The sequence below is a fragment of the Trachypithecus francoisi genome, unplaced genomic scaffold (genome assembly GCF_009764315.1).
Source record: "Trachypithecus francoisi isolate TF-2019V2 unplaced genomic scaffold, Tfra_2.0 Lachesis_group17, whole genome shotgun sequence".
In the NCBI taxonomy this organism is placed as follows: domain Eukaryota; kingdom Metazoa; phylum Chordata; class Mammalia; order Primates; family Cercopithecidae; genus Trachypithecus; species Trachypithecus francoisi.
Genome location: NW_022681462.1, coordinates 23,824,722 through 23,850,019, shown reverse-complemented (window position 1 = coordinate 23,850,019; position 25,298 = coordinate 23,824,722). Strand labels below are relative to the sequence as shown.

General features: G+C 47.4%; 2 protein-coding genes and 1 long non-coding RNA gene across 5 annotated transcripts; 1 reads left to right on the top strand and 2 right to left on the bottom strand.

The window, feature by feature from the left end:
• Positions 1 to 200: 200 nt before the first annotated feature.
• CCT7 (chaperonin containing TCP1 subunit 7) lies at positions 201 to 18,838 on the bottom strand. Of its 2 annotated transcripts, XM_033175092.1 has the most exons (12): positions 18,692 to 18,838; positions 12,709 to 12,862; positions 11,967 to 12,073; positions 9,931 to 10,056; positions 9,040 to 9,092; positions 8,374 to 8,545; positions 5,213 to 5,377; positions 3,965 to 4,153; positions 3,242 to 3,339; positions 2,762 to 2,894; positions 1,776 to 1,982; positions 201 to 568 (listed from the first exon to the last, which is right to left on the bottom strand). In XM_033175092.1, the coding sequence occupies exons 1-12, from the start codon at positions 18,695 to 18,697 to the stop codon at positions 347 to 349; spliced, it is 1,632 nt and encodes a 543-aa protein (XP_033030983.1). In that variant the 5' UTR covers positions 18,698 to 18,838; the 3' UTR covers positions 201 to 346. The 2 variants fall into 2 exon arrangements, with proteins under 2 accessions (XP_033030983.1, XP_033030984.1); XM_033175093.1 differs by lacking the exons at positions 9,040 to 9,092; positions 11,967 to 12,073; positions 12,709 to 12,862; positions 18,692 to 18,838 and having other exon boundaries at positions 9,931 to 9,992.
• LOC117062020 lies at positions 15,360 to 16,489 on the bottom strand. The gene is made up of 2 exons (XR_004428188.1): positions 16,016 to 16,489; positions 15,360 to 15,545 (listed from the first exon to the last, which is right to left on the bottom strand). It is a non-coding gene; the product is annotated as an uncharacterized LOC117062020 (long non-coding RNA).
• Positions 18,839 to 18,958: 120 nt separating the features above from the next.
• Positions 18,959 to 24,735, top strand: PRADC1 (protease associated domain containing 1). Of its 2 annotated transcripts, none has more exons than XM_033175095.1 (5): positions 18,959 to 19,806; positions 22,546 to 22,646; positions 23,182 to 23,291; positions 23,774 to 23,941; positions 24,167 to 24,735. In XM_033175095.1, exons 1-5 carry the CDS (start codon positions 19,740 to 19,742, stop codon positions 24,285 to 24,287), a joined length of 567 nt encoding a protein of 188 aa, XP_033030986.1. In that variant the 5' UTR covers positions 18,959 to 19,739; the 3' UTR covers positions 24,288 to 24,735. The 2 variants fall into 2 exon arrangements, with proteins under 2 accessions (XP_033030986.1, XP_033030985.1); XM_033175094.1 differs by having other exon boundaries at positions 19,794 to 19,974.
• The last annotated feature ends 563 nt before the right edge of the window (positions 24,736 to 25,298 follow it).

The following is a 25,298-nucleotide window of genomic DNA, read 5'->3' as shown; positions in this document are numbered from 1 at the left end:
AGAAGAAAGCAACTGCGTGTTGTCCAGCCACTTCTGGAACGGAGAATGCAAACATAGTGAAACTTCCAGACAGAGGCCACTCTAGTAGAGCTGACCCCAGAATGCTCTTGTCTCCCTGTTGGACAAGTGCATGTAAAGCTAAAATTCTGAGCTACAGCCAGACATTGATGAGTACTGTGCCAAAATAATTTACAAAGTTATCCGAAGTCTTACATTTTATTTAAATAGCCTCCAGTGAGAAGAAAGTGGGCCAATTACTACCGCTTCCTTGTAAAATGAAGTAACCAAGCCAAGGAGAGTAGGTGCACCCAGCAGCCAGCCAGTCATGTGACAGGTGGGGTGCCTCTCAGTGTGGGCGGCCACGACCACGGCCCCGGCCTGCTGCTGGGGGAGCATCCACAGTTGAGCGGGGGTTCTTGATGGTTTCATCTACAGACACGATCAGGCACGCAGCCTCAGAGGCTGCTGTCAACGCATTGATCCGCACCATAGCTGGCTCCCACACGAAGGCCTCGAAGTTGTCAGCAATGTCCTCGTTGTTGATGTCTACCCCATACCACGTGCCCCCCTGAAAGAGCAGGAAAAGGAAGGAGGTAATAGGAAACTGCTTTCAACTTTCCTCTTGTAAACTGGTGCTCCAAAGGACACTGCTAGGAACCCACAGACTCTCTGAACTCGGTGGCCTTTTGCTGAAGAATACTGCATCTTCCTGTGGCAGCATGTCAGGAACCTGGAAACACCCCTGCTCCCGCCAGCTCCTCCCTTCAACCCTGGGCATACCACACAAGACCTCTGGGATCTTCTCCCAGGCAAGCTGTTGGGTTTCGGGGTAGCCCCATCCTCAGGTCACCTGAGGACTATAGATCTATCAAACAATGAGTTCTCAAGATAAACAAGAATGACAAAAATACTATCCAATCTCTCATCTCATTGCTTCAAATAGCCCAATTTTACAGATGAGGCAAGTGAGACACAGAGATAAAGTCACTTTAAGCAAAAGTCCTAATACAAGCCAGAAGCAGGGTCATTCACTGGGTGCTGAGCATTTAACAAACCTACATCTATTTAACAAACGGAGAAATTAAACTCTCAGAGAGGTTGAACTAACCAACCCAGGGTCACACTTGGAGAGCTCTGGAGAGCTTCACCACACTGATAAGCCCACTCCATGTGGTCAGCGTGTGCTTCCAGGAAGGTGGATGCAAAGTTCCTCCTGTGGTACCATGAGGAGCATCATACTTTTTTTTTTTTTTTTTTTTTTTTTTTTGAGACAGAGTCTCGCACTATCACCCGGGCTGGAGTGCAACGGCATGATCTCTGCTCACTGCAACCTCTGCCTGCTGGCTTCAAGCGATTCTCCTGCCTCAGCCTCCCAAGTAGCTGGGATTACAGGTGCCCACCACCACGCCTGGCTAATTTTTTTTGTATTTTTAGTAGAGACAGGGTTTCACTATGTTGGCCAGGCTGGTCTCGAACTCCTGACTTCATGATCCACCCACCTCAGCCTCCCAAAGTGCTGGGATTACAGGCATGAGCCACCACACCCAGCCACAATCATATTCTTGGTAGAAGCAATGAAGAAACCCTGGATCTCCAGTGCTAGCACCATGGCTTTCCTTCTGCCCTCTGAGGAGGCAGGTGGTCAGGCAGACAGGCTGGGTGGAGTTGCAGCCTATCTCCTGGGCTAAGCGTGCACAGCTTGAGTAAGCACAGCTCACATTCAGAACCCAGCCCACCCGCCCAAACCCGGAACCCTGGGGAGAGAAAGGACCCACCTGGGCATGCCGAGCCCGCAGTTTGTTGAGAATGTTTGTGGCATCAAAGCCAGCATTGTCACACAGCTGGCGTGGGATAATCTCCAAGGCCTTGGCATACGCCCCAATCAACAGCTGCTGTTTGCCTGGAATAGTCCTTGAGTAATCCCGCAGGTACTTGGAGAGCTCCATCTCAATGGCCCCGCCACCAGCCACCACTGAATCATTCTGCAGAGATCAGACCTCACAATGGAAGAAGGCCCCTGGTCCAAACTTCCATGCTGGGCCACTCAGTAGGTCTCTTCAGCCCAGAAAGAGTGGTTCTTCATTCCTTCCTCCATCCCAAGCCCCAAAAGCCCAGACACAGCCCCTAGCTAGAACATCCCAACTTCAACCTGCTGAACCTTATGGTTTCTATTTTCAAGGTCACCTGCAGCTCAAGGACACTGGCACAATTACTGGAATATCTGACTACATTAGCTCCACAATTTGCTAACAAAACCAAGTGTTTCTTCTGCTTGCTCTGTTGCCCAGGCTGGAGTGCTGTGGTGTGATCATAGCTCACTGTGGCCACCAACTCCTGGGCTCAAGGGATCTTTCCACCTCAGCCTCCCAAGTAGCTGGGACTGACTATACAGGCACATACCACCATTCCTAGCTAATTTTTTTTTTTTTTGTAGAGACAGGGTCTCGCTATGTTGCCCAGGCTGGTGTCAAACTCTTGGCCTCAAGCAACCCTCCCACCTCGGCCTTCCGAAGTGCTGGGATTACAGGTGTGAGCTACCACACCTGGCTAAAAGAACAAGTCTTAGCTTTCGAGGCAGGATGACCTATTTTCGAGAAACTGAGGCTCAGTTTCTCTACCATCTGTGGGGCAAATCAGGGCTCACCACACCACCCAGGAAAGGGCAGGTTATATAGAGAAGGAATCACCACACAAATCCAAGGTCTGAACAGCTAGGGAGATGAGAGTAGGCTGTACAGGTAGGAGGCCATCAGCCCCGTACCTTGATGGCCCTCCTGACGATCATGATGGCATCATGCAGGGACCGCTCTGTCTCCTCCATAAACTGCTCGGCACCGCCACGGAGGATGAAGGTGCATGTCTTGGCCTTGGGACAGCCAGTAAAAAAATTGTACCTATGCCCAGGATTAAATAGTACACACATGAACTCTTGTCTGCCACCGTCCTACTGTATTGCCCTCACTGCCAGCCCTGCCAACACGCAGCAGCTGCTCTTATATTCTTCACTCAGGTTACCCAATCCCAACCTTATAGACACTTTCTTGGAAAGGTCTACAGCTATACCACCAGGGCATAAAAGATTGTGGAGTCAAGGCTTTAGATCTTCCTGTAATGCTTTATATTATCTGAGCTCTTTATGGCTCAAAGGTGAGACTCTGTAAAACCTGTATACCACAGCCGAAAGATGGCAGAAGACCAGACCCAGGCGGGTTTGTGAGCTCGGCCTGGGCCCACGGCTCACCTCTCGCCTCCAATCTGGGTCTCTTCAAACACCTGGCATCGACCCAGCACATCTGCTGACAGAGCATTCACACTGGTCTGGATTGAGCCTCCACACGCCTAGGGAGCAAGGAAGGCAAGATCTAGCAGTGAAGGTTCCCGAGGCCAGGTAGCTTCCTGCCACCTCGTCTCAAAGCCAATTCCCAAGCCTCTGCATTACCCACCCTTTCCCTTGACTTCCAGGTGACCCTTCCCCCTCTCTGAAAGAGCAAAAAACCCAAATAGAACTAAAACACATCAAGGGCAAACAGGAGAAGTTAAAAGGAGATAAGGACCCGTTCGATTCAGCTTATACTCCCTCCCCTAAACTAGGGTGGCACTGGGTCCAGCAATTGAACTCAGGAGTACTTTAAACCTAAAAGTATCGTTTGTGGGATGCTCATGAAAAGGAAGAAATCTGGCTAGAAGAATCCATATTTGAGTTTGTCCAGCTAATCATAGCATTACTGCTAGGTTCTCTCACAAACTAGATTTCTGGACTTGTTTTGGTTAGACTAAAGTAGTTTGTGCCACTGGGCACACACACGTGGAAATGGAGTGCTTCCTGGAAAAAAAGAGAGTTAAAAAAAAAAACAGGGCTCAATTCACATGCCAACCTGACAGTACACTATCTGTTATACCAGGGGTCAGTGAAAACCCTTCAGAGCCACAAAGGCCAAGAAGCAGCCTGTGAAAATCTGGTTACCATCATTGTCCTCTTCAGATCCTCCTCAGGTACTCGGCCAGCACAGAACATGTCCCTGTCAGCAAAGTACTGGGTGGCCACATCCCCAATGGGGAGTTTGGACAACACAACTTTGGCTCCAGAATGATGGATCTTCTCTAACTTGTCATAGAGAATGTTCCATTCAGCATCAACAATTGCCTGATAATCCTGGAGAGACCCAGAAAAGGATGAGAATGCTTTGGGGTGAAGGTTGACATACATGGTAAGGTAAAATATACCCATCCGCCCCCACCAAATAAAACATGCTGATTTATCTGGGAATTAACAGAGATAAACAGAATAGCCACTCCTCAGTCCAAGCAAACAAGGACCCCATAAGATGACTTACGAATCACCTGAAACTCCCCAACACAAAAACAGAAAGTAACCCCAAGGCTGAGAACCAGAGCTGGTGCTGTCAAGATGTGAGAAATAATTTAATCTGGCTGAGGTCTAGCTTCTTCTGAGGTGCTGAATTCATGGAGTTCCCAATAAGACCCCTTTGGCTGGGCACAGTGGCTCATGCCTGTAATCACAGCACTTTGGGAGGACAAGGCAGGTGGATCACCTGAGGTCAGGAGTTCAAGACCAGCCTGGCCAACATGGTGAAACCCTCTCTCTACTAAAAATACAAAAAAAATTAGCTGGGCGTGGTGGCACATACCTGTAATCCCAGCTACTCAGGAGGCTGAGACAGGGGAATTGCTTGAACCCAGCAGGCAGAGGTTGCAATGAGCCAAGATTGCACCACTGCACTCCAGCCTGGGCGACAGAGTGAGATTCCATCTTGAAGGAAAAAAAAAAGGCCCCTTCCCCAAGAACTGCTCAAAGGTGGGTGACACGGCTACCTCCAGAGGTAGCCTGGGTAACATCAACAATGACAGCACACCTGTCTCTGCAGCACTAGGTCTAGTCTACAAGTGGAGGAACTCACACCTGCACCAACAAGAGGAACCAAAATACTGGGCAGGCTATGTAGCTGGAGAGGCCCTGCCAACCCCTTCCCCAGGACCAGAGCATATTTCAACAGGTCTGCCCTATCCAAATTTCCTCAGGTCAAGGTCACTCAGGGAGAATACAGAGTATGGAAAGAAGGGGGCCTAGTACTTAGATATCAATATTCAGGGGGGCAGGAAGAGAAAGGGGCCACAACAGCCATGAAGACCAGGGCTCTGGCTCAGAAAGCTGCCCATTTCTATGCCCCCACCAACTGGTGAACCCACCTACCTCAACTGTGTGGACTCTTATCTCAGCATTGTCTTTCTCAGCTTTCAACTCGAGCTCGACATTCAAAAGGGCAATCTTAGGATTGTGATACTTTTTGGGTTGCATTTCAAACCCAGCGTAAGAGAAAGTCTTCTTGAATGCAACACCAGCTACCAGCTGAGAATCCTGTTTTAAAAAAACAAACAATTTAACGTTTTGGTACTAGCATGAAATAAAATCAAGTTAGTTGTTTGCTGGTTAGTGCTTATCCATTCCTGTGAACCTGAGCTAATGATGTCTTTATTTCACTGTTGTAACACAGCCCTTTCTGTTATCATAAAATCGGAGACAAATCCTTTTTTTTTTTTTTTTTTTAAATAACACAACATATTATTTCAGTTATCCCTTTAGCATTAAGGAAAATCATCTGGTTAGCAGAGGCAAAGCATGGTAAAGGCCTACTGGGCTGTCCCCTAAGACTGACCTCTGCAGCACTGGCCAATGGAGAATGCTGTACAACCTTCCATAAAGCATGCCAGAAGAGAAGCCAGGTGTTTACAAAGAAGGCAAAAGTCGTGCAATGCTACCCCCTTCTATGCCCCAACTCCCAAATCTCAAGTCTCCTCCTGCACACCTCCATGTACCCGTAACTTGCACTGCACCCTCCACCCGCATACCCCCAATAGCATGGATACTACAGCCTTGACGCTTTCTCCCTCCAGAAGATGAAGCCAAAATGTCATAAGAATCAGAAATCCCCCGTGTAATTTCTAAGCTATCACTGCAGGTCCTCAGACCTCAATCCCTCAAGTTAGGATCTTCTACCACTTATTCCACAACAGAGCTTCTCTGTAGGTTGGATTTAACAGCAGGGCATAATAGAAAGCACACTGCACTCAGGGCTGACTCAGCACTACCATGAGACTTAGGTTTCAATGTCAGATCTTTTCCTTACTAAATGACCAAGTCATTTCCAACACCATAAAAAAGGGTATTCAGTTCAATAACCTTTAGGTTCTCTGCCAGTGCTCATCTACAATTCTAATCTATAATACTGTAACCCATGGGTGAAGAGTATCTGTCCCCAATTCCTACATCATTCAAATCCACAGCTTCCTAAAGGGAGTGATGCCTGAGCTGAATGATGGATAAGCAGATATTAGTTAAACAGAAAAAAGGAAAAAACGAGTGCTCCTAAGAGGTGGGAGGCAGTGTTGTGGAATCAGGGAATGAAAAGCCATTTGAAGTTGCTAGAATTTAAAGAACCAGCCAGTAAGGAAGAGAGAGGAGAAGCAGGCAGGGGCCAGTTTAGAAGGGTCTTACAGGCTCTGTTAATGCCTGGCTTTGTATAGGGAGTGCAGACGTCAGAAGGCTTTACACAGAGGAATAAAGTAGGAGACTTCACCTTGCAAACAGTAAGTAAGTACAATGGATTTAGGGGATCCAAGACTGGAAGAGGGGTGGCAATGGTCCCAGGAAAGAGTAAAAGAGACAGACTCAAGATATAATTAGGAAATCACGAGGAAAATGGAACAATGGTAATTGACAGGTTGGAGTCAGAAGGGTTTTCAAGGATGATCCCAGATTTCTAGTTTGAATAAACAGTGGTGACACCAACTATGACAGGAAATACAGAAAATGCTATCACAGGACTGAAGGACAAGATAAAGCGTTTAATAGCAGTTAGATACAAGAGCATGAAGCTCAGAGGAGAGGTGAGGACTAAAGATATGGATCAGGAAATTCTCAGTTAACCCTGGTAACAAGTAAATAATCACTACCACTATTTATTGAATTCTGGGTCAGGTTTGTATGTATTTAACGAATGTAGGACAGTCTGGGAAAAACAGAAGTGTGGCTTAGAGTCCCTGGCTTTCTTGCCAGGTAAGATTATTAGTACTAATTTCTAGTTTAGTGGATGCCAATCTAATCTCAAGCATTTATGGAAGTAGGAAGGCCCAAGAGAAGATGAAAAATTGCTACTAAAGCAGTGAGTAAAGACAAAGTCAGCAAGCCACGATGAAGACAGGGAAATGGCTCAGATGACTTCCAGGTTCCTCACGGCTTTATTATATGCAGAGAATCTCAGCCCACTGGTCTGACATGTGCCACAATAGGAGGGGAAATGGCAAAGTGGGAATGCAATTTGGGAGGGTAAAATTTAAAGAGAAGGGCCAGGCTATCTTTCAAGCTGGTCCTCCTCTACCCAAATCGCTTCAGTTGAGGTCACTGACGATGAGAAATAAGTACAGGAGGCCAGAGACTGCAAAGGCCAAAAGTAGCATGGAGATACCAAGGATGTTTCCAGATAGACACTGCTGTGTTAAAAAGGAGTTCTGCTGTCCAAGACAGTAGCCACTAGCTACGTGTTGCCATTTAAATTGAAATAAAATTACGATTCAGTTCCTCAGTTACATTAGTTGCATTTCAGGTGCTCAGCAGCCAAGTGTGGATGGGGCTATCATACTGGACAGTGCAGATATGTAACAGTCCCACCACCCTACAGAAAGCTCTACTGGAGGGTGCTGAGTTAAGAGCTACACATGCTAATATGGATCAGTTTCTAGAGTATGCTGTTAAATGGACAAAAGCAAGCTACAGAACACTATATAAGCAATCTTTTGTCTTTAAAAAACAGTATTTACATACAAGCTCATATATGCACAAAGTAACTCTGCAAGGATACACACAAACTAATAGTGGCGGTATATGGGGCAGGGGTAGTGCATGAAACAATTCTAACTTTAGGCCCCTTCACAGTTTGAAATATGTATCACCTATTCAAGATAAATGAATGAAAGAAGGGCGAGCTTAACGGTATCACTTAGGAGTAAACCACTGAACTGAAAAATCCCTCTCAGATGCATTAATTGGGAGGTCACTGATAATTTATTTGAGCTAGTCCTACTACCCCCCAACCACCCACTGACACAGAGAACCTGAGATTCTGAAAATCATCCAGTCCAATTTTTCTATTCTGCTGACAAATAATATCCACAGAGGTTACCAAGTTTATCTAGTCACAGCCTCTAATGGCAGTATGGGAAGTACAATATAAGTCTGACTTCCTGCCTAACATGCATTCTCTTTACTCTGGTAATGAGTACCCTTCTGCCATAGGAAGCTGTCTGAAGAGTCAATATGAAAGCAAGAGCTGTCTAGGAAGGCCACAGCAGGCTTACCTCAAGGGCTCCACCCTGTACCTTCTTGATTCCAATCATTTTAAGCTGCAGCAAATCATCGAGCATCATCACTGCATCCACCACCATCTTAGCAAAGAAAGCTTTCTGCTGGGAGATCAGCTTGGAGCTCAGAGCCGTCATGGCACACTTTTCCAGCAGCTTCCTCTGCTCCCTGGGACACAAGGGCAGAATCTGTATCAGGTCTTGAAAACCAAATCCCTCTTATCTGATTCTATTACCATGTGGAGGTAGTTCCCTTCCAGTCTCTAAACTCAGCCCTCTCCAACTTGACCTTCTGTATCTTTAGGGCAGATTATCAGTGACAGACGGTGACTGCAGTCAAAGATCTCATATGTGGCAGCTTTTAAACTACAGTTGACAGCTTCTTTTGTGCTCTGTGGCCTGGGACACAGCCAAGGGTCTGGCATGAGCCAAACAGCCCCAGGCACACAGAGACTGCAGCGTGCTTCTGTATCCAATTTGGCCACAGGAAGTCAGTCAAGGTTCTGACAAAGGCCTGACGAGGTGACTCACACCTGTAATCCCAGCACTTTGGGAGGCGGAGTTGGGAGATCACTTGAGCCCAACAGTTCCAGACCAGCCTGGGCAATATAGCAAGGCTACGTCTCTTAAAAAAAAAAAAAAAAAAGCCCACTACAGACTTACACTTTATCTGCCTTCTTCACGGTCACAGCAATCTCTTTGATCTTGTTAACCGCCTGCCAAGAACAGAAGTTGAATGAGTTTCTCATGCTAAAGACAAACTGCTGAAATGGACCCCAATCTCTCACTAGTCCCGAGTCTGTTTACTCCCAAATCCTAAGCATTTCTACTTTACAGCTGAAACAACACTTCTAGGTCTTGTAACTGCTCAGAAAAACGTAAAACTCTATAGTTCAGAAAATTCCAAAAGTCAGAAATGCAGAGTGAGTATACAGTTCTGAAGAATCAGGGTGCTTCCAAGATTTTGTTCTGGGTCTGCAGGTAACACACTAAAACAAATGAGTGGAAACAGCTGTGACACGAGATTAAGCCAAACCTCCTGGTTTACTAAAAACACCTATGAAAACTTCTACCACTTTATATATTAGTTATATATAAAATATGCATACAAATATATAAACTATCTTTTCCAAAGTACTCCTCATATATTATTTCATTTTAATGTCACTACTCAAATTAGAGATAGCAAAGAGAGAAAGTAAGGCCTAGAAAGATTAAATGACTTGCCCCAGATCACAAATGAAGGTTAGAGGGCAAATAGCTAGGTCTCAATATACATCATGAGGTACTTGATAAAAACTAGTCCTTACTAAAAGACTATGTCTACATCACAGTCTACCAGGCTGACCCTAACCTGAGGCTTAAAAAGATAAAGTAATACACCTCATCAAATGGCTACAGAATAGTAGAACTGAGATTACTAGGGAGATGTCAGAAAATGCCCAAAGTACCCCGTTCCCCAGTCCCTCCACACTCCTGGAAAGAAATTCCCCTTCCTAAGAGAAATGTGAAGGTGCCCAGACCCAAGGCAAGGTTAATCAGTACTGCCCATACCAGCTGGGTGGCTGTGCGGAAAGCTCGAATGATGATCTGGGGGTGTAAACCTTCCTCCACATAGGGTTTCACCTGCTTCAGAAACTCTGCAGCCAACAAGGTCACTGAGGTGGTGCCATCACCCACCTGGAAGATGACAGGAAATACACGTTTTCTGATATTCAGGGAATAAAGCCCTGAAACTCCATTTTTAGGCACACTACCCATTTAAACTGAGTATTCTTTAAATGGATGTCAAGCTTTTTTCTGGAAGCACAGGTTTTTGCAACAAGTAGAAAGAAGGTAATGGTAGTTAAGATATCCATCATGTCAAATAGTCCTGGGCTACAAAATTAATTCCCCAGACAGCCCCATTCTCTAAAGAGGGCTGATGTGGACAATCAGATGTTCTCAGGGTATAAAATTACACACATGAATTAAGTGAGAACTTATGTTACGTACAAGGCATTGTGATAAGACAGTCATTGTCACACGTATTATAATACAGTACTTACAAAAATCATGGTACCAAGAAGCATGAAACAAACATTGTTTAAGAAGCAAAAGGTGGTTGGGCACAGTGGCTCACACCTGTAATCCCAGCACTTTGGGAGGCCGAGGTAGGCGGATCACCTGAGGTCAGGAGTTCAAGACCAGCCTGGCCAACATGGTGAAACCCCGTCTCTACTAAAAATACAAAAATTACCTGGGCGTGGTGGCAGGTGCCTGTAATCTCAGCTACTCGGGAGGCTGAGGCAGGAGAATTGCTTGAATCAAGGAGGCAGAGGTTGCCGTGAGCCGAGATCACACCACTGCACTCCAGCCTGGGCAACAAGAATGAAACCCCCTCTCAAAAGAAAAAAAACAAAACAAAACTGGGAATAAGCAGATTATTAGTCTGCTAATCTTTTTTAGATGGTGCTTTTCTGTGATGGGATCTAAACCCTACTTAATGAGGGTGAAAAAAAGAGCTTTCAAGAATATTGGATCAACTTAAAACTGGAAGAGATTAATTTCGGTAGAGATGGGGTCGTGCTGTATTACCCAGGCTGATCTCAAACTCCTGGAATGAAGCAATCCTCCCACCTTGGCCTCCTAAAGTGATGAGATACAAGCATGAGCCACCATACTCAGCCCAGAAATTTATTTTTAACTTCATGTATGTTCACTGTGTAAGGTAAGAAATTCTCACAGGGCAAAAAAAAAAAAAAAAAGGTTACTACAGAAAAGGTTTAAGTGGCCAGATTTCTGGACCAAAAGGCATTATTCCCTCATTGAAGACAAAAACAAATCAAATCCAGACTCTTCTCACTTTAATTTTAAATATGCTATACCTATTTTACAGGCTAGTGGGTCCTAATAAACCTTTTAATATCATTTCAGGACATACCTGTAGTATATATATTTTGCAGTACTCTAAAATACAAAACCTATCTGTCAACACATTTATTAATACTCCAGTGTTAGAATTTATTTTTAAAAGACAGACTGGCTGATGCCACGAATTATACACTTAAAAATGGTTCTAAGAATAAATTTTATATCTATTTTATCATCAGTTCAAAAAAAAAAGGCCTGGTGTAGTGGGAAACGCCAGTAGTTCCAACGACTAAGGAAGCTGAGGTGAGAGGAGGCTTCAGCCCAGGAGCTGAAGGCCAACCCGGGCAACATAGTAAGACCCTATCTCCTAAAAAAAACAAAGGGGGGGGGCAGATTGGAAGCCTTAGTTTACAGCTCCATTTTATAAGCGATGAGAGGTGGAATTATTTAACCTAGCAACTCAAACAAATGACAGCACACAACCTGTTAAGGTCTCAGGCAGTAGGACTGATATCTAAAGATGTGGTCATTCACCAATGTATTAACGGATATGAAAAGCTACATGTAATGAAATAGTATGAATTTTAAAATGCTAATAATTCTAAATACTTTTATAAGCATGTATTACTTGTACAATTATAATTATATAAAATCTTAAAAAAATTTAATAGAGGAAAACTAAGGAGCAAGCAAGCATGTGTTTCAACCTCCATTTAAACACACAACTATTCTCCTACCTCAGCATCTTGGGATTTGGCAATGTCTACCAAAGTCTTTGCTGCAGGATGGACAACATCAAGAAGTTTCAGAATTGTGGCCCCATCATTAGAAATTGTTGCTTTGCCTTAAAAGAAACAAACAAAAATTTAAAGCCCCTTTCTTAAATGCTGTCTTCAAGTTGGACCTAGAGACCATGTACACTTTACTGGGATGGGGCAGAAGGGATCACGACAGGGCTGAAGGGAAAGGATACCTATCTGATCTTTCTATACAGAATTCGCTCTGTACACAAAATGTCTAAAATCACAAGCTTTTGAAGACCACAGACTCCCAATTTTCCTTGAAGAGTAATTAATACATGTCAACTGGATACAAAAAAGATTTTTTAAATAAAAGTAACCACTCAGATATTCTTACCACAGTTGATACCCTCACACATCAATATACCAAGATAATAAACAGGAATTTTCTTGTCTTGATAACAATGGAAGCGACCACAGGAAACTCCAGATGGTTCTATTTCATGTTTCTAGGCCATGTCTCCCTATGAGGCAACAGGCTTTTGAACCTAGGTTCTCTCATATATTCCCACACGGGCTCAGCAGTCAGGACAATATAAGAATTGGAACTGCTTCAGAGTGAGTCATCTTTCAATGATCTTAAAAACAGTGGGATTTCTGAGACCAACGTATGCTAGTCCCAAACACCCCCCAGGAGCCTCCTCTCTGCACATAGGCCTGAGGAACTCTGTAGACTTACCTCTGCCATCCACAATAAGCTTGTCCATGCCACGGGGACCCAGGGTGGTTCTTACAGCTTCAGCAATCACCTGGCAGGCACTGATGTTACTCACAAGCTGGGGGATGCCTTGGGAGCTATCAGTCCCCTCTTTCAATAGGATAACTGGTGTGGGCTAGAAAAGAAAGAAAAACTAACTGCTTTTAATAATCATCTATTATAATGAGACTGGCAGGGGAAAGGGGAAAATGCTCCCATCTCTCCCTTAACAGAATTATCTAGAGGTCTTCTTAAACCACATTCGCCCAACTGTCTACCACATCCATTCCCCAACCAGCCTCTACCTCCAGAGACCCTATCAATTTAGCCTACCCTGCAGGTATGCTAGACACGAAAATGGTTTGAGAAGCACTGACCTCGTCTAAAAAGAACAAATCATGAGTTCTCCAGTGCCCAGCTGAATGACCAAGGCCTTTTCAACTTCTGACCTTACTCCCTGTGCGGAGGAATTAGGTCACAACACACGAGGAAGAGGCAGACCCTGCTAAATAAGTGTTCATCCCGCAGCAAAACACCCACTTGTCTGTGTTACAGCTCAATCTTAGGGAAGCAGATGGGGCACTGATGCAAAATGCAAGATGCCAAGAGCTTGAGGTGTTGTCCTGGAGATGTCTAGGCAGTCAGCTTTATGTAACAGTGATGTTCAGCTGCAGTGTAGGAAAACAGGCAGAGAAACAAATAGTACCTTTGCCCTGTTTTGAAAAATGATGGCAAATCTAATTCATATAGCAGTGTTTCCATCTCTCATGCTGGCTCAATAAAGTTTCTGTGTGACTAATTTCCAATCAGATACCCCAAAGAAGTTTCTCTCTTTCTATACTGCATTGGTCTCCAGAACATTCCCTATCCCTGTAAGGGCTTCATTTGCAGATCTGCTTTAGAAACTCTGAGAAACAGGGATACTTGCTTGTTTTAAAGGGCCTGCTCAGCTATATTTGCTCCAGTGACCACCTTTATTAGCACAGAGGATACTTTCTCTCTGCATTCAAACGTGAGCCTTCAGAGATAAGCCCACAAACTAGATCCAGTCTTCTCAAGTGTTTCTGGCTAATTTTGTGTGTGACACAGAATGTAGTAGGATAAATACTATTTCAAAACTTTTATTGTGTTTAAATTTGTTACTAGGCTATGATTAAAAATGCACGTCTTGGCCAGGCGTGGTGGCTCACGCCTGTAATCCTAGCATTCTGGGAGGCCAAGGCGGGTGGATCACAAGGTCAGGAGATCGAGACCATCCTGGCTAACACGGTGAAACCCCGTCTCTACTAAAAATACAAAAAATTAGCCAGACGTGGTGGTGGGCACCTGTAGTCCCAGCTACTCAGGAGGCTGAGGCAGAAGAATGGAGTGAAACTGGGAGGCGGAGCTTGCAGTGAGCCGAGATGGCGCCACTGCACTCCACCCTGGGTGACAGAGCCAGACTCCCTATCAAAAAAAAAAGAGTATTTCTTAATGTGGAATGCAATAAAGTTTGAAAGCCATTGCCTAGTCCTTACAGGTATGTGAGATGTCTGAGCAAGGAAGGCACAGGAAAGCACAGGGTTTTCCCAGCCTAACAACGAGGAGTGAGGAATTCCTGCCAAAGACAGTCTAGCCACCCATGAGGCTGATTCCTTATTAACTGATCAATTTCTTAAAAAGCTCAACTCTTTTGGCCAGTGCAGCTGGAGGGTAGTAAGCAAGAGGAAGACTGGAAAAAAGCTGAAGAGGCAGGCAGGAACCAGATCACATACCCACTTGTACACACACTATGGTGAGGAGTTCAGATTACATTCCTAAAAAGGAAAGCCCTGGGAAGCTTTCAGCAGAGGAAAGGCATACTGTGATTTACATAAAAACAAAAACCACTGTAGAAAAAAGAGGATCACTTGAGCTCATGGAGTTCAAGATCAGCCTGGGGAATAGGGCAAGACTCCGTCTCTACAAAAAGAAAACGAAAGATACCAATAAACTCTACGGAATAAGAGAGTGGGAGTAATTTAATATATTATTCTTTTTTTTTTTTTTTAATATTTCTAAGAGACAGGGTCTTGCTCCACCATCCACGCTGGAGTGCAGTGGCGAGATCATAGCTTACTATAAGATCAAGCCTCCTGAGCTGGGCCTCGAAGCCTGTGGTACCACACCTGGCTAATTTTTTAAATTTGTATTTAAAGGCCGGGCGCGGTGGCTCAAGCCTGTAATCCCAGCACTTTGGGAGGCCGAGACGGGCGGATCACGAGGTCAGGAGATCGAGACCATCCTGGCTAACACGGTGAAACCCCGTCTCTACTAAAAACTACAAAAAACTAGCCGGGCGAGGTGGCGGCGCCTGTAGTCCCAGCTACCCGGGAGGCTGAGGCAGGAGAATGGCGTGAACCCGGAGGCCGAGCTTGCAGTGAGCTGAGATCCGGCCACTGCACTCCAGCCCGGGCGACAGAGCGAGACTCCGTCTCAAAAAAAAAAAAAAAAAAAATTTGTATTTAAAAAATGTCACCCAGGCTGGTCTCCAACTCCTGGCCTCAAACAACCCTCCCGCCTCAGCCTTCTAAAGCACTAGGATTACAGGCATGAGGCACCATGCCAGGCCCTCATTAATTTTGTTTAAATGTTTGTCAAATAATCAAACATTACTCATTTTATTTTTTATTTTAAAAAGAATGCTTGTCGTGTAAACCCCTACATTTGGGGTCAGGTATCAATTGAAGGGAAAATTCCTTCCTTTTGCTGGAGTGTCCCAGGTCTGGTGGCAAGAAATGGCTTCTCTATACTGCCAGCATTCTTCCTGGCCCTTCAGCTGGCCCAGTCCGTGGCACTTTCTGTAAGGGAAAGATGTGTGTCCTGAAAGGCCCCACCATCTGCCAGTCTTGCTAAATCATTCCTTATGGCAGCCCCAAGTCTTCCCTGGTCCACCCCTGCCACAGGTGGAGTATTACACTTTAAATCAAAAACTAACACGAGTCTCAATCACTTTTCCTATCACCTTCAACAGGTTCTTTCACCTCCTTAACAGCTTAACTTATCCAATGCTTGTGTACACTTTTTCTCACCTCAACCTGCAAAGTGTACCCCCATCTAAAATAGTCACTGCCATCTTCTACCAAAACCACTTTCTTGCCACCAGGCCACCAATTCCTCAGGGCTCCAATTCTTCCAAGAAGTTTTCTCTACAGTAATAACAGGGGCATGTGAACAGGGGATCCTGTAACTTTCTCTTCACTTGCACTTGCTCACAACTTTTGTATCACCATCTAAGTATAAGCTTTCCAAAAACAAGGACCAGAATAACCTTAATTTGAAGAGTGCCAAGATTTGGTCACGCATGAAGCAATATTCAGCAGCTTTTGGGGCTGAAAATCCAACTGCTACTTGTAAGTGTTGAACAGCACTGGCTTCTTGACTTTTGGGGGAGAAAAGCACTGTCAGTATAGTAACACTAAATTTACTTAAGAGTTTTTAAGTACAATGCAAGAAGAGCTTGGAAACAGCTAACCACAGATTCCCCAGGGTCCCTATGCTTTGTAGGCGCAGAAGAAATGGCAGGCGGGGTAGAAAGCGTCTATGGGGTGGAAAAGGTGGCAGAGCTGGATTGAGTCAAACCAAGCCAAGCACGATATAGGTTCTCTTCTAACAGTTTCCCAGCAACAGGCACTATATGGAAAGTCCAGCTTCCGTCTCTTAGTTACTTTCAACCTCGCTCCTTTATTTTTAATTCCTCTAATAAATAAGAAACAAGGTCAAGTGTGGTGGCTCACGCCTGTAATCCCAGCACTTTGGGAGGGCAAGGTGGGTGAATCACAAGGTCAGGTGTTTGACACCAGCTTGGTCAACATGGTGAAACTCAGTCTCTCCTAAAAACACAAAAATTAGCCAGGCGTGGTGGCATACGCCTGTAATCCCAGCTACTTGGGAGGCTGAGGCAGGAGAATTGCTTGAACCTGGGAGTGGAGGTTGCAGTGAGCCAAGATCATGCCACTGCACTCCAGCCTGGGCAACAGCAAGACTCCATCTCGGGGGAAAAAAAAAGAAAGAAACAAAAGCGACTCCAGTAATCTGCCACAGGTATCATGGAAGATTTTGGAATTTCCGCTTACTGATCTTCCTCTTCATCCTACTTTAAAACTTTCACTAAGCATCATTAAGCTTAATGGTTTACAAAACAACAACAAGTGTGTATATGCCAAGGCACACAGCGCTCAACACCACAAAGGCAAGGACGTACATTTTATACAAGCTGTACCAACATCACAGGACTGAGGTTTCAGGGGACCTTTTCACCTCTCTTTCCATTACAGAAGGATTCTAGAATATCAGGGGCCAATTTGAAGACAGGAAGACTCTTGGAGATAGAAGTTTTACGTTCCAAAAATGGGGAGGAGATATTAAGAGCCAATACAGCAGGGAAATAATCAATCTGACAGAGTAGGGGTCAGTTCAGGGAAAACCCAAGTGTGGTGACCTAGACAGAGCCCATTGGTGAAGTTTTATCACGGCAGAGAATGGCGGTTCTGATACCCAGCTGTGTGATTGTGAACCAAAGCTCTTAGGGAAGGCTTGGCAGCGGGATGGACTGATTACAGAGATGAAAGGAAGCAAACCACCACCTCGCCGAGTAAGAGCTAACATTGCTGAGTACTTACTATCTGCTAGGCACACTGACAAACTGAGAACCAGAAATTAAATAACATGCTCAAAGTCACACAGCTAGTAAGTGCCAGAGCTAAGTTACAAACCTAGGCATTCAGTGTAGCTCCAGAGGCCTTACTCTAAACTGCTATACTATGCTGCCTCTGCACAGAAGATGAAGACTTCAAGAATGAGCAATGCTGGAGACATAAAGGGAAGAGGAAGTACAGTTAAATGCGAATTTCCTTCTACGTTGGGTACAAGCGGGATTCACAGGGCATCTGGTAGAACACCTAAAAGGAGTCTGCCTCTCTAACAGGACAGGGAAAAGCTGCAGGAAGCAGGAAAAGAACAGAAGATTGAGTCGGACAGGCCAAAATGAATAAGTGAACTGCAAAGTGCACAGAAAGCAGTATCTCAGTCAGGGTCAAACACCACCTCGGAAGCTGGATCTACTCAACAACAACCCAGGAGATACCATCGAGGCTTGGGACCCACGGGAAGCATCTGAAGCTCCGAGAGGGAGAAAAGAGGTGTGGGCAGTAGGGCTACAAGGAGCACTTTAGGTGGCTCCAGAACTCACAGCAACTCCCTCGCCCCACATTTTAAGAAAACGAGACCCAGAGTCAGGTAGCCAACTAGAAAAGTCTTTCTAATGTCACCGGAGTCCGAGCCTGGGATACAGTGTCTCCATCTGCCTTTCCCGTTCTCCTGGCTAAGAGGCTGCACCCCCTGGCAACCAACAGGGCTTGGTACATTCAGTAGACACTAAAGACACATTTATTTAATGACTGAGCGAGTGAGTGAATGAATTAAAAGTACTAAGGAAGGCGTCTGCTTCTCTGCACACTGCGGCGAGGGTCAGCGAGTGACCACACTGAGTTCCTGGGCGGGCACAATATGAGGTCCCCAATGTGCCTCTGCCAGTTGTAGGAAGCACACGTCTTTACAGACTGCAAATCTCAGGGCAGCCCCGGCTTCCAAGTCTAGCGCCGACCGCGTAACCACGGCCGACCTGCACTCGTTTCACGCAAGTCCCGGTCATGCGGGGCTCAAAAAGAGGTCCCCGACGTGGGCTCGCGGACCCGAAGCACCCTGGGACTTGTAGTCCCCCAACCGGCCCGCCCAGGGACTCCCCTAAAGCCCCACGCAGCCCTCGCCAACGGCTCCAGCGCCGTGCTCGGGCCGAGCCAGGCCGCGGGGGCCCGGGGTGGCCCATAAGCTGGGGACCTGGGTGAGAACAGAGGCGTCAAGTAAAAGAGGATCCTACAGAGCAAGCCCCGGCCGAGTGGGCCGGCCATAGCAGCTGATGGCGACGGATGCGCGAGACGCCACTCACCATCATTTTGGAAGCTTATTCAGCAGCCCGCCACTCTCCCCTCTTCTCCGAGACCCGGCCGCCCAGCAACCCACAATGCCTCGCGCAATAGAAATACCCAGAAGATTGGCCCGGGAGAGGAAGAGAACGGACCACTTCCGCTACTCTATGGTTCGTTACCACCGAGTCGGTGCGGCTAGAAGGACCTGAGGCTGGGCTTCGGGGGCTCGCTAGTGAGGGGTGGTCATTAAAGAGGGTTATCACCGCATTTCGGTCGTGTTTCTTTGAGCACGGAGGGTCTTTGCCCGGTCCGCATCACCTACTAACTTAATTCCGCCCTCCTCCATCCCCGGGCGCCAGACCAAGGAATGAAATAAAGGCAGAAGCGTGGGACGCAAAGTGTGGGATGGGCTGGTGCCAAAGCACTTTACGTGAGCGATCTCATTTAATCCTCACAACCCTATTGCGTTGGTCCTATTATTAAGGCCATTTTACTGATGAGAGAACGGAGGCTGACAGGTTACGGTGTCCAGTGTCACAGTTACACAGTGTCAACGGGGCGAGCGTGGGAAGCTGGCCCCAAAGCCCGTTTTCTGGCTTTGCACTGGCCAGAGGCTCCTCGTGGATGGCGTGCGCCAGGCCGCGTCCCCAGCGCCTATCCACGGTGAGCGCGCAAGCGTTGGTGGCACTGGGCGGAGAACCCTCTGGCGCAAGACGAGTTTCTTCCCGTGAAGGCGTGGGGAGGAGGGAAGCGCAGCTGGGAGAAGGCTAATCGTAGTCAAGCTAGGCGGCCTTAAAGTGGACAAGACCGAGACCGCAAGGACTAACGGCCATGACTATCGGCAGCTGAAGCAAGTCCGGTACCAGCACACCTCCAGTGCTTGTCCTCCGCGGCCCGCCCACCGCCCTCGAGGACCAGGAGAGTCGAGTCCAAACTGAGAAATGCTGGGGCGGGGCTGAGGCGAGGGCTGGCTGCAGCTGTTAAGAGTTTAAGCCAATCAGTCCCCGGCTCCACTTCTCTCTACCAATAAAAAGTAGGCTAAGGCGCAGAGGCGGAAAGTGTGGCTACATGAGCAGGCGTCGGAGCCTATCAGCCGTGAGCCTCGTTCTCGTCGTCCAGCCCGCGGCGAGAGCGGGTATGTGGGCGGGAGGCCGGGGCAGCTGTCAGGCTCAAGTCGGGAGAGCAACGCGCGGCGGGGCGGCGGGAGGAAACGCGGCGCTGGGCCGGGCCCTGGAGATGGTCCGCGGCGCCGCGGGCTGGTGTTGTCTCGTGCTCTGGCTTCCCGCGTGCGTCGCGGCCCACGGTGAGCGGCAACGGGTGGGACTGCGTTGCAGGGCGGGGCTGGCCGTCCAGCTTGCGCCGCGTCTCGGGTTGGGGGCCACGGGTCACCTTGGGGACCCCGCGAGTTCAGAGCAGGACAGGTCTGGGAGCGGGCGGCCGGAATAAGTGGGTGGTGGTCCAGAGACATAAGGTGGGCGCAGCCTGAGGCTGAAGCTCTGAGTCCTCAGCTTCCCACGACAAAGCAGATCTCCCCACTCGCCCCGACCCAGGTGACTTAGGGTGCGACCGGGAGGGACGGCTAAGGAAAGATACTACAGGCTGGAGATACGTATGTGAGCACTCACATGTACAGGAGCACACATTCCTACACGTGGGCACACACGCACAAACCGTTTACACCTACACAAGCACATAAATGTATACATCTGTGCACACACATCAGCACATACGTATACCCACAACTTACACAAATAAGCACACGCAAAGGCAAGCAAGAGTTGGGGAGGGACTGTTTGACGCTAGTCCAGGAAGGCTTTCTGGGGGTGTATTTGTATCTGACGGGGAGTCCCCACTCCCAGGACTGTATAGCCCAGTGCCAAGCCATGGGAGCTCTAACTGATGGTTTTCATTTGGGCAGTAAACAAAGACAGCTAAAGCCTTAATCAATCCCAGCCTTGGTACACAGTAGTGACTTAGTAGTTTGTTCATAGATCAATGGACTTGTGACGGCAGTTTTCTTTTTTTTTTTTTTTTTTTTTTGACGGAGTCTTGCTTTGTCGCCCAGGCTGGAGTGCAGTGGCGCCATCTGGGCTCACTGCAAACTCCGCCTCCTGGGTTCACGCCATTCTCCTGCCTCAGCCTCCCGAGTAGCTGGGACTACAGGCGCCCACCACCACGCCCGGTTAATTTTTTTGTATTTTTAGTTAGAGACAGGGTTTCACCGTGTTAGCTAGCATGGTCTCCATCTCCTGACCTCGTGATCCGCCCGCCTCGGCCTCCCAAAGTGCTGGGATTACAGGCCTGAGTCTCCACCCCCGGCCATGACAGCAGTTTTCATCCTTCAACATTCCGCAGTCTCTCTGGGTTGAGGAAACCAGGGACTCAAGTCCAGGTGCAACATTAAACTTTGGTGCTGGGGAGAAGATCCCATGCCCCAGAAAAATCTAGTTGTCTGGAAATTCTCTTCCTCGGTGCTATGGAGCTGGATATAGTTGTTGTTCATTCATTCAGCAAAATTTATAGGGCTACCCCTATATTTACTTATGAAGTTAGGAAGTGGAAGAGACAGATATTTAAAAATTATGAATCCAGGGCAGGTGTGGTGGCTCACACCTGTAATCCCAGGACTTTGGTAAGCCAAGGTGGGAGGATCACAAGCCCGGACAACAAGGCGAGACCCTATTCCTATTAAAAAATGAAAAAAAAAAAAAAAAAATCAGCCTGGGCAACATGGCAAAACCCTGTCTCTACTAAAAAATACAAAAAAAAAAAAAAAAAAATTAGCCAGGCATGGTGGCGCATGCCTGTAGTACCAGCTATTTGGGAGGCTGAGGCATGAGAATCGCTTGAGCCTGGGAGGTGGAGGTTGCTGTGAGGCGAGATCGTGCCACTGCACTCCAGCCTGGGTGATAAAGTGAGACCCTGTCTCAAAAAAAGAAAAAGAAAAATTATGAAAGGTATATAATTACAAATTATGTTGAAAGTCCCCATTTATTGAAGAGTACATTTGAATGGGTATGGGAGGGCACTCATGAGGCAGAACCTTTCTCTGAGGAAGTGACATTTAAGGTATGACCTGAAGGATGACTAGGAAAGAGTCAGGTAAAGGGGTGGAAGTAGGGTGGGGTGGGAGTAGGGGGCCTTCCAGGCTCAGGGAACAGCTTGCAGAAAGACCCAGAGAAGTGAAAAAACTGAAAGGTCTGTGTAGCTTGAACACAGGATGGAGAAGATGAGGCTGGAAGAGTGGCCAGGGGCCACAGCAAACAGGGTCTTGTAGGTCACAGTTTAAAAAGAGTTTAAATTTTAAATGCAAAGGGCAGTTATTGAAAGGTATTGAACCCCTAGGCATGGTGATGTGCTCATAATTGCTAAGATGTTTTCCATTTCTGGTTGTTGTTTGGGGAGCAAGAATGGAGGCAGGGAGGCCAGGTAAGAAGCTGAGCTGTCAGGACAAGAGATGATAGTGATTGGACTAAGGGGGTGGCAGCGGGACCAGAAAGTCAACTTTTAAATGTTAGTGAGAATTGCTTTGTACGCAGGTCACTACATCTCTACCCTGAAACTCCCAGGTCTTCAGAGCAAAAATATTAACCCTGGAGCTCTCAGTTTTCCTGGCTTACTGTGTAAGCAGCAGCAGCTGATATAAACCTCTGGGGTTACTAACTCTGCATCAACTCTATCCTCCCCAGGACAGAGACCATCTAGCCCCCAACCCCGCCACTAGGGGACCCCGTTGGCTGAAGCCAGGACCCTGCGTCCAGACTATAGCCGCGTCCAGACTATAGCCAGCCCAGCTGAAGACACAGGGTCTGGGATCTGAACCTAAACCAGTTTGTTCCTGGGAGGCTTCTTACCTGTACTCTTTATCCTTCAGGCTTCCGTATCCATGATTATTTGTACTTTCAAGTGCTGAGTCCTGGGGACATTCGATACATCTTCACAGCCACACCTGCCAAGGACTTTGGTGGTATCTTTGTAAGTTAAGGGAGACACCTATTTCTGATCCTCAATCTCCCTCTTCCCCTCACTGGCTGCAGTGACCCTCTCATCCCACCTGAGTGTGGGACAGGGAAGGGAGCGGAATCAGCTCTGCCTTCCATGAGCTGCAGCACAGAAAGGAAGCTCTTCCAGCTACTCCCGAGTATAATATAGACCTAGGCACCACGGAGGGACAAATTGTCTTTTTAGGGGACATGAAGTGAAAAGCCAAGAGCACCAGCTTCCTCTGCCAGCTCTACCTCTGAACTATGTGACTTAAGGCAAGTCACTTCCTCTCTCTGGATCTACAACCAACTCCCCTGCCTATCTCATGGAAGGGTAGGGTGGTGTAGGACAACCAGATAGGCCTTTGCGGTAATTAAGTAAAAATGTTTAAGTGTCTGGCGATACAGAAACCACTCCATTTCCTTCACACTTTACAAGGTGCCGATAAGATGGGATTGTCAGCCCAGTCCTAAAGCTGGTGTGTCTCATTACACTCTCACCTCTCCAAATGTTAAATGTTTTTCAGCACACAAGGTATGAGCAGATTCACCTTGTCCCCGCTGAACCTCCAGAGGCCTGCGGGGAACTCAGCAACGGTTTCTTCATCCAGGACCAGATTGCTCTGGTGGAGAGGGGGTAAGGAGTGGGCAGGCAGGACATGAGGGTTGAGCAGGCATAGGGCAGATTCTGAGATTATTGGTGGTAGTGCTTTGAAAGAGCTGTTTTTGAAAATTTCATCTTTTTAAGGGTCTTTGAGAAATGTCTAGCCTGGGCCAACATGGAGAAATCCTGTCTGTACCAAAAATACAAAACTTAGCTGGGCACGGTGTTGTACACCTGTGGTCCCAGCTACTCAGGAGGCTGAAGTGAGAGGATTGCTTGAGGCCAAGTTAAGGCTGCAGTGAGCCGAGATCATGTCACTGCACTCCAGCCTGGGCAACAGAGCAAAACCTTGTCTCAAAAAAAAAGTTTTAAAATTATCCATGCTTTTAGCTATTTACTTATGAGCCTTTATAACAAATTCTTCAGAGTCTGCCTTCTATACTCCCAGGGTGATGGTCTGGTGAAGGGGGAGCTAGGACCTGTCTTTCCTTTGGTCTCATCACCACCTCTTCCAGGGGCTGCTCCTTCCTCTCCAAGACTCGGGTGGTCCAGGAGCATGGCGGGCGGGCAGTGATCATCTCTGACAACGCGGTTGACAATGACAGCTTCTACGTGGAGATGATCCAGGACAGTACCCAGCGCACAGCTGACATCCCCGCCCTCTTCCTGCTTGGCCGAGATGGGTGAGGGCTCCTTGCCTCTGGCTTTATCAGCATGAGGCTGGGCGCCATGACTTGGGGAGGTCAGGGGTAATCACCAGTCCCTTCTTGCAGGCCTCAACTTGGGGTACTTCAATTAGAGGGCAAAAAAAGTTCTTGGGCTTTGAAACTCCCAGATTGATGGGGACAGTGGGGCATGATGGGGTACCAAGAAAGTGACCATCACCACTTCTCTTCATGCCCTCCCAGCTACATGATCCGCCGCTCTCTGGAACAGCATGGGCTGCCATGGGCCATCATTTCCATCCCAGTCAATGTCACCAGCATCCCCACCTTTGAGCTGCTGCAACCACCCTGGACCTTCTGGTAGAAGAGTTTGTCCCACATTCCAGCCATAAGTGACTCTGAGCTGGGAAGGGGAAACCCAGGAATTTTGCTATTTGGAATTTGGGGAGAGCATCTGGGGACAAGTGGAGCCAGGTAGAGGAAAAGAGTTTGGGCATTGCTAGGCTGAAAGGGAAGCCACACCACTGGCCTTACCTTCCCCAGGGTCCCCAAGGGTGTCTCATGCTGCAAGAAGGGGCAAAAGACAGGCCCCAGGGCTTCTGGCTAAAACCTGAAACAAAAGGAGCTGAAGGTAGGCAGCCTGAGAGCCATCTGTGACCTGTCACACTCACCTGGCTCCAGCCTCCCCTACCCAGGGTCTCTGCACAGTGACCTTCACAGCAGTTGTTGGAGTGGTTTAAAGAGCTAGTGTTTGGCAACTCAATAAACCCTCACTGACTTTTTAGCAATAAAACTTCTCATCAGGGTTGCAACTGTGTCCTAGAATAAGAGCACACAGGGGTGGGCAGGACCTTCAAACTCACTCATCTCATCCTACACTGTCGTTCTGAGGAAAGGAAATGCCCACAGAGGACAGTAACTGGCCCAGGTCATTTGGGACCAGTGCTCAGACTGCTAGTCTTAGATCCCAGCACAGCTTCCTGTTGAGAGCCAAGGAAGCTCTGGGAAGCCAGAGTTCAGCCCCTCAGGAGAAGACTCATGTTAGAGCACGGGGATCCAAACTGGACCTCAGGGCCAAGCATGGTGGCCCATGCCTGTAATCCCAGCACTTCAGGAGGCCAAGGTGGGAGGATCACTTGAGCCCAAGAATTCAAGACCAGCCTTGGCAACAACATAGCAAGACCCCATGTGTACAGAAAAATTAAAAATTAGCTGGGTGTGGTGGCGTGACCCTATAGTCCCAGCTACTCAGGAGGCGGAGGTGGGAGGATCACTTGGGTCCAGTTCAAGGCTGTAGTGAGCTATGATTGCATTTCTGCACACCAGCCTGGGTGACAAGGTGAGACCCTGTCTCAAAATTAAAAAGCCACCCAAA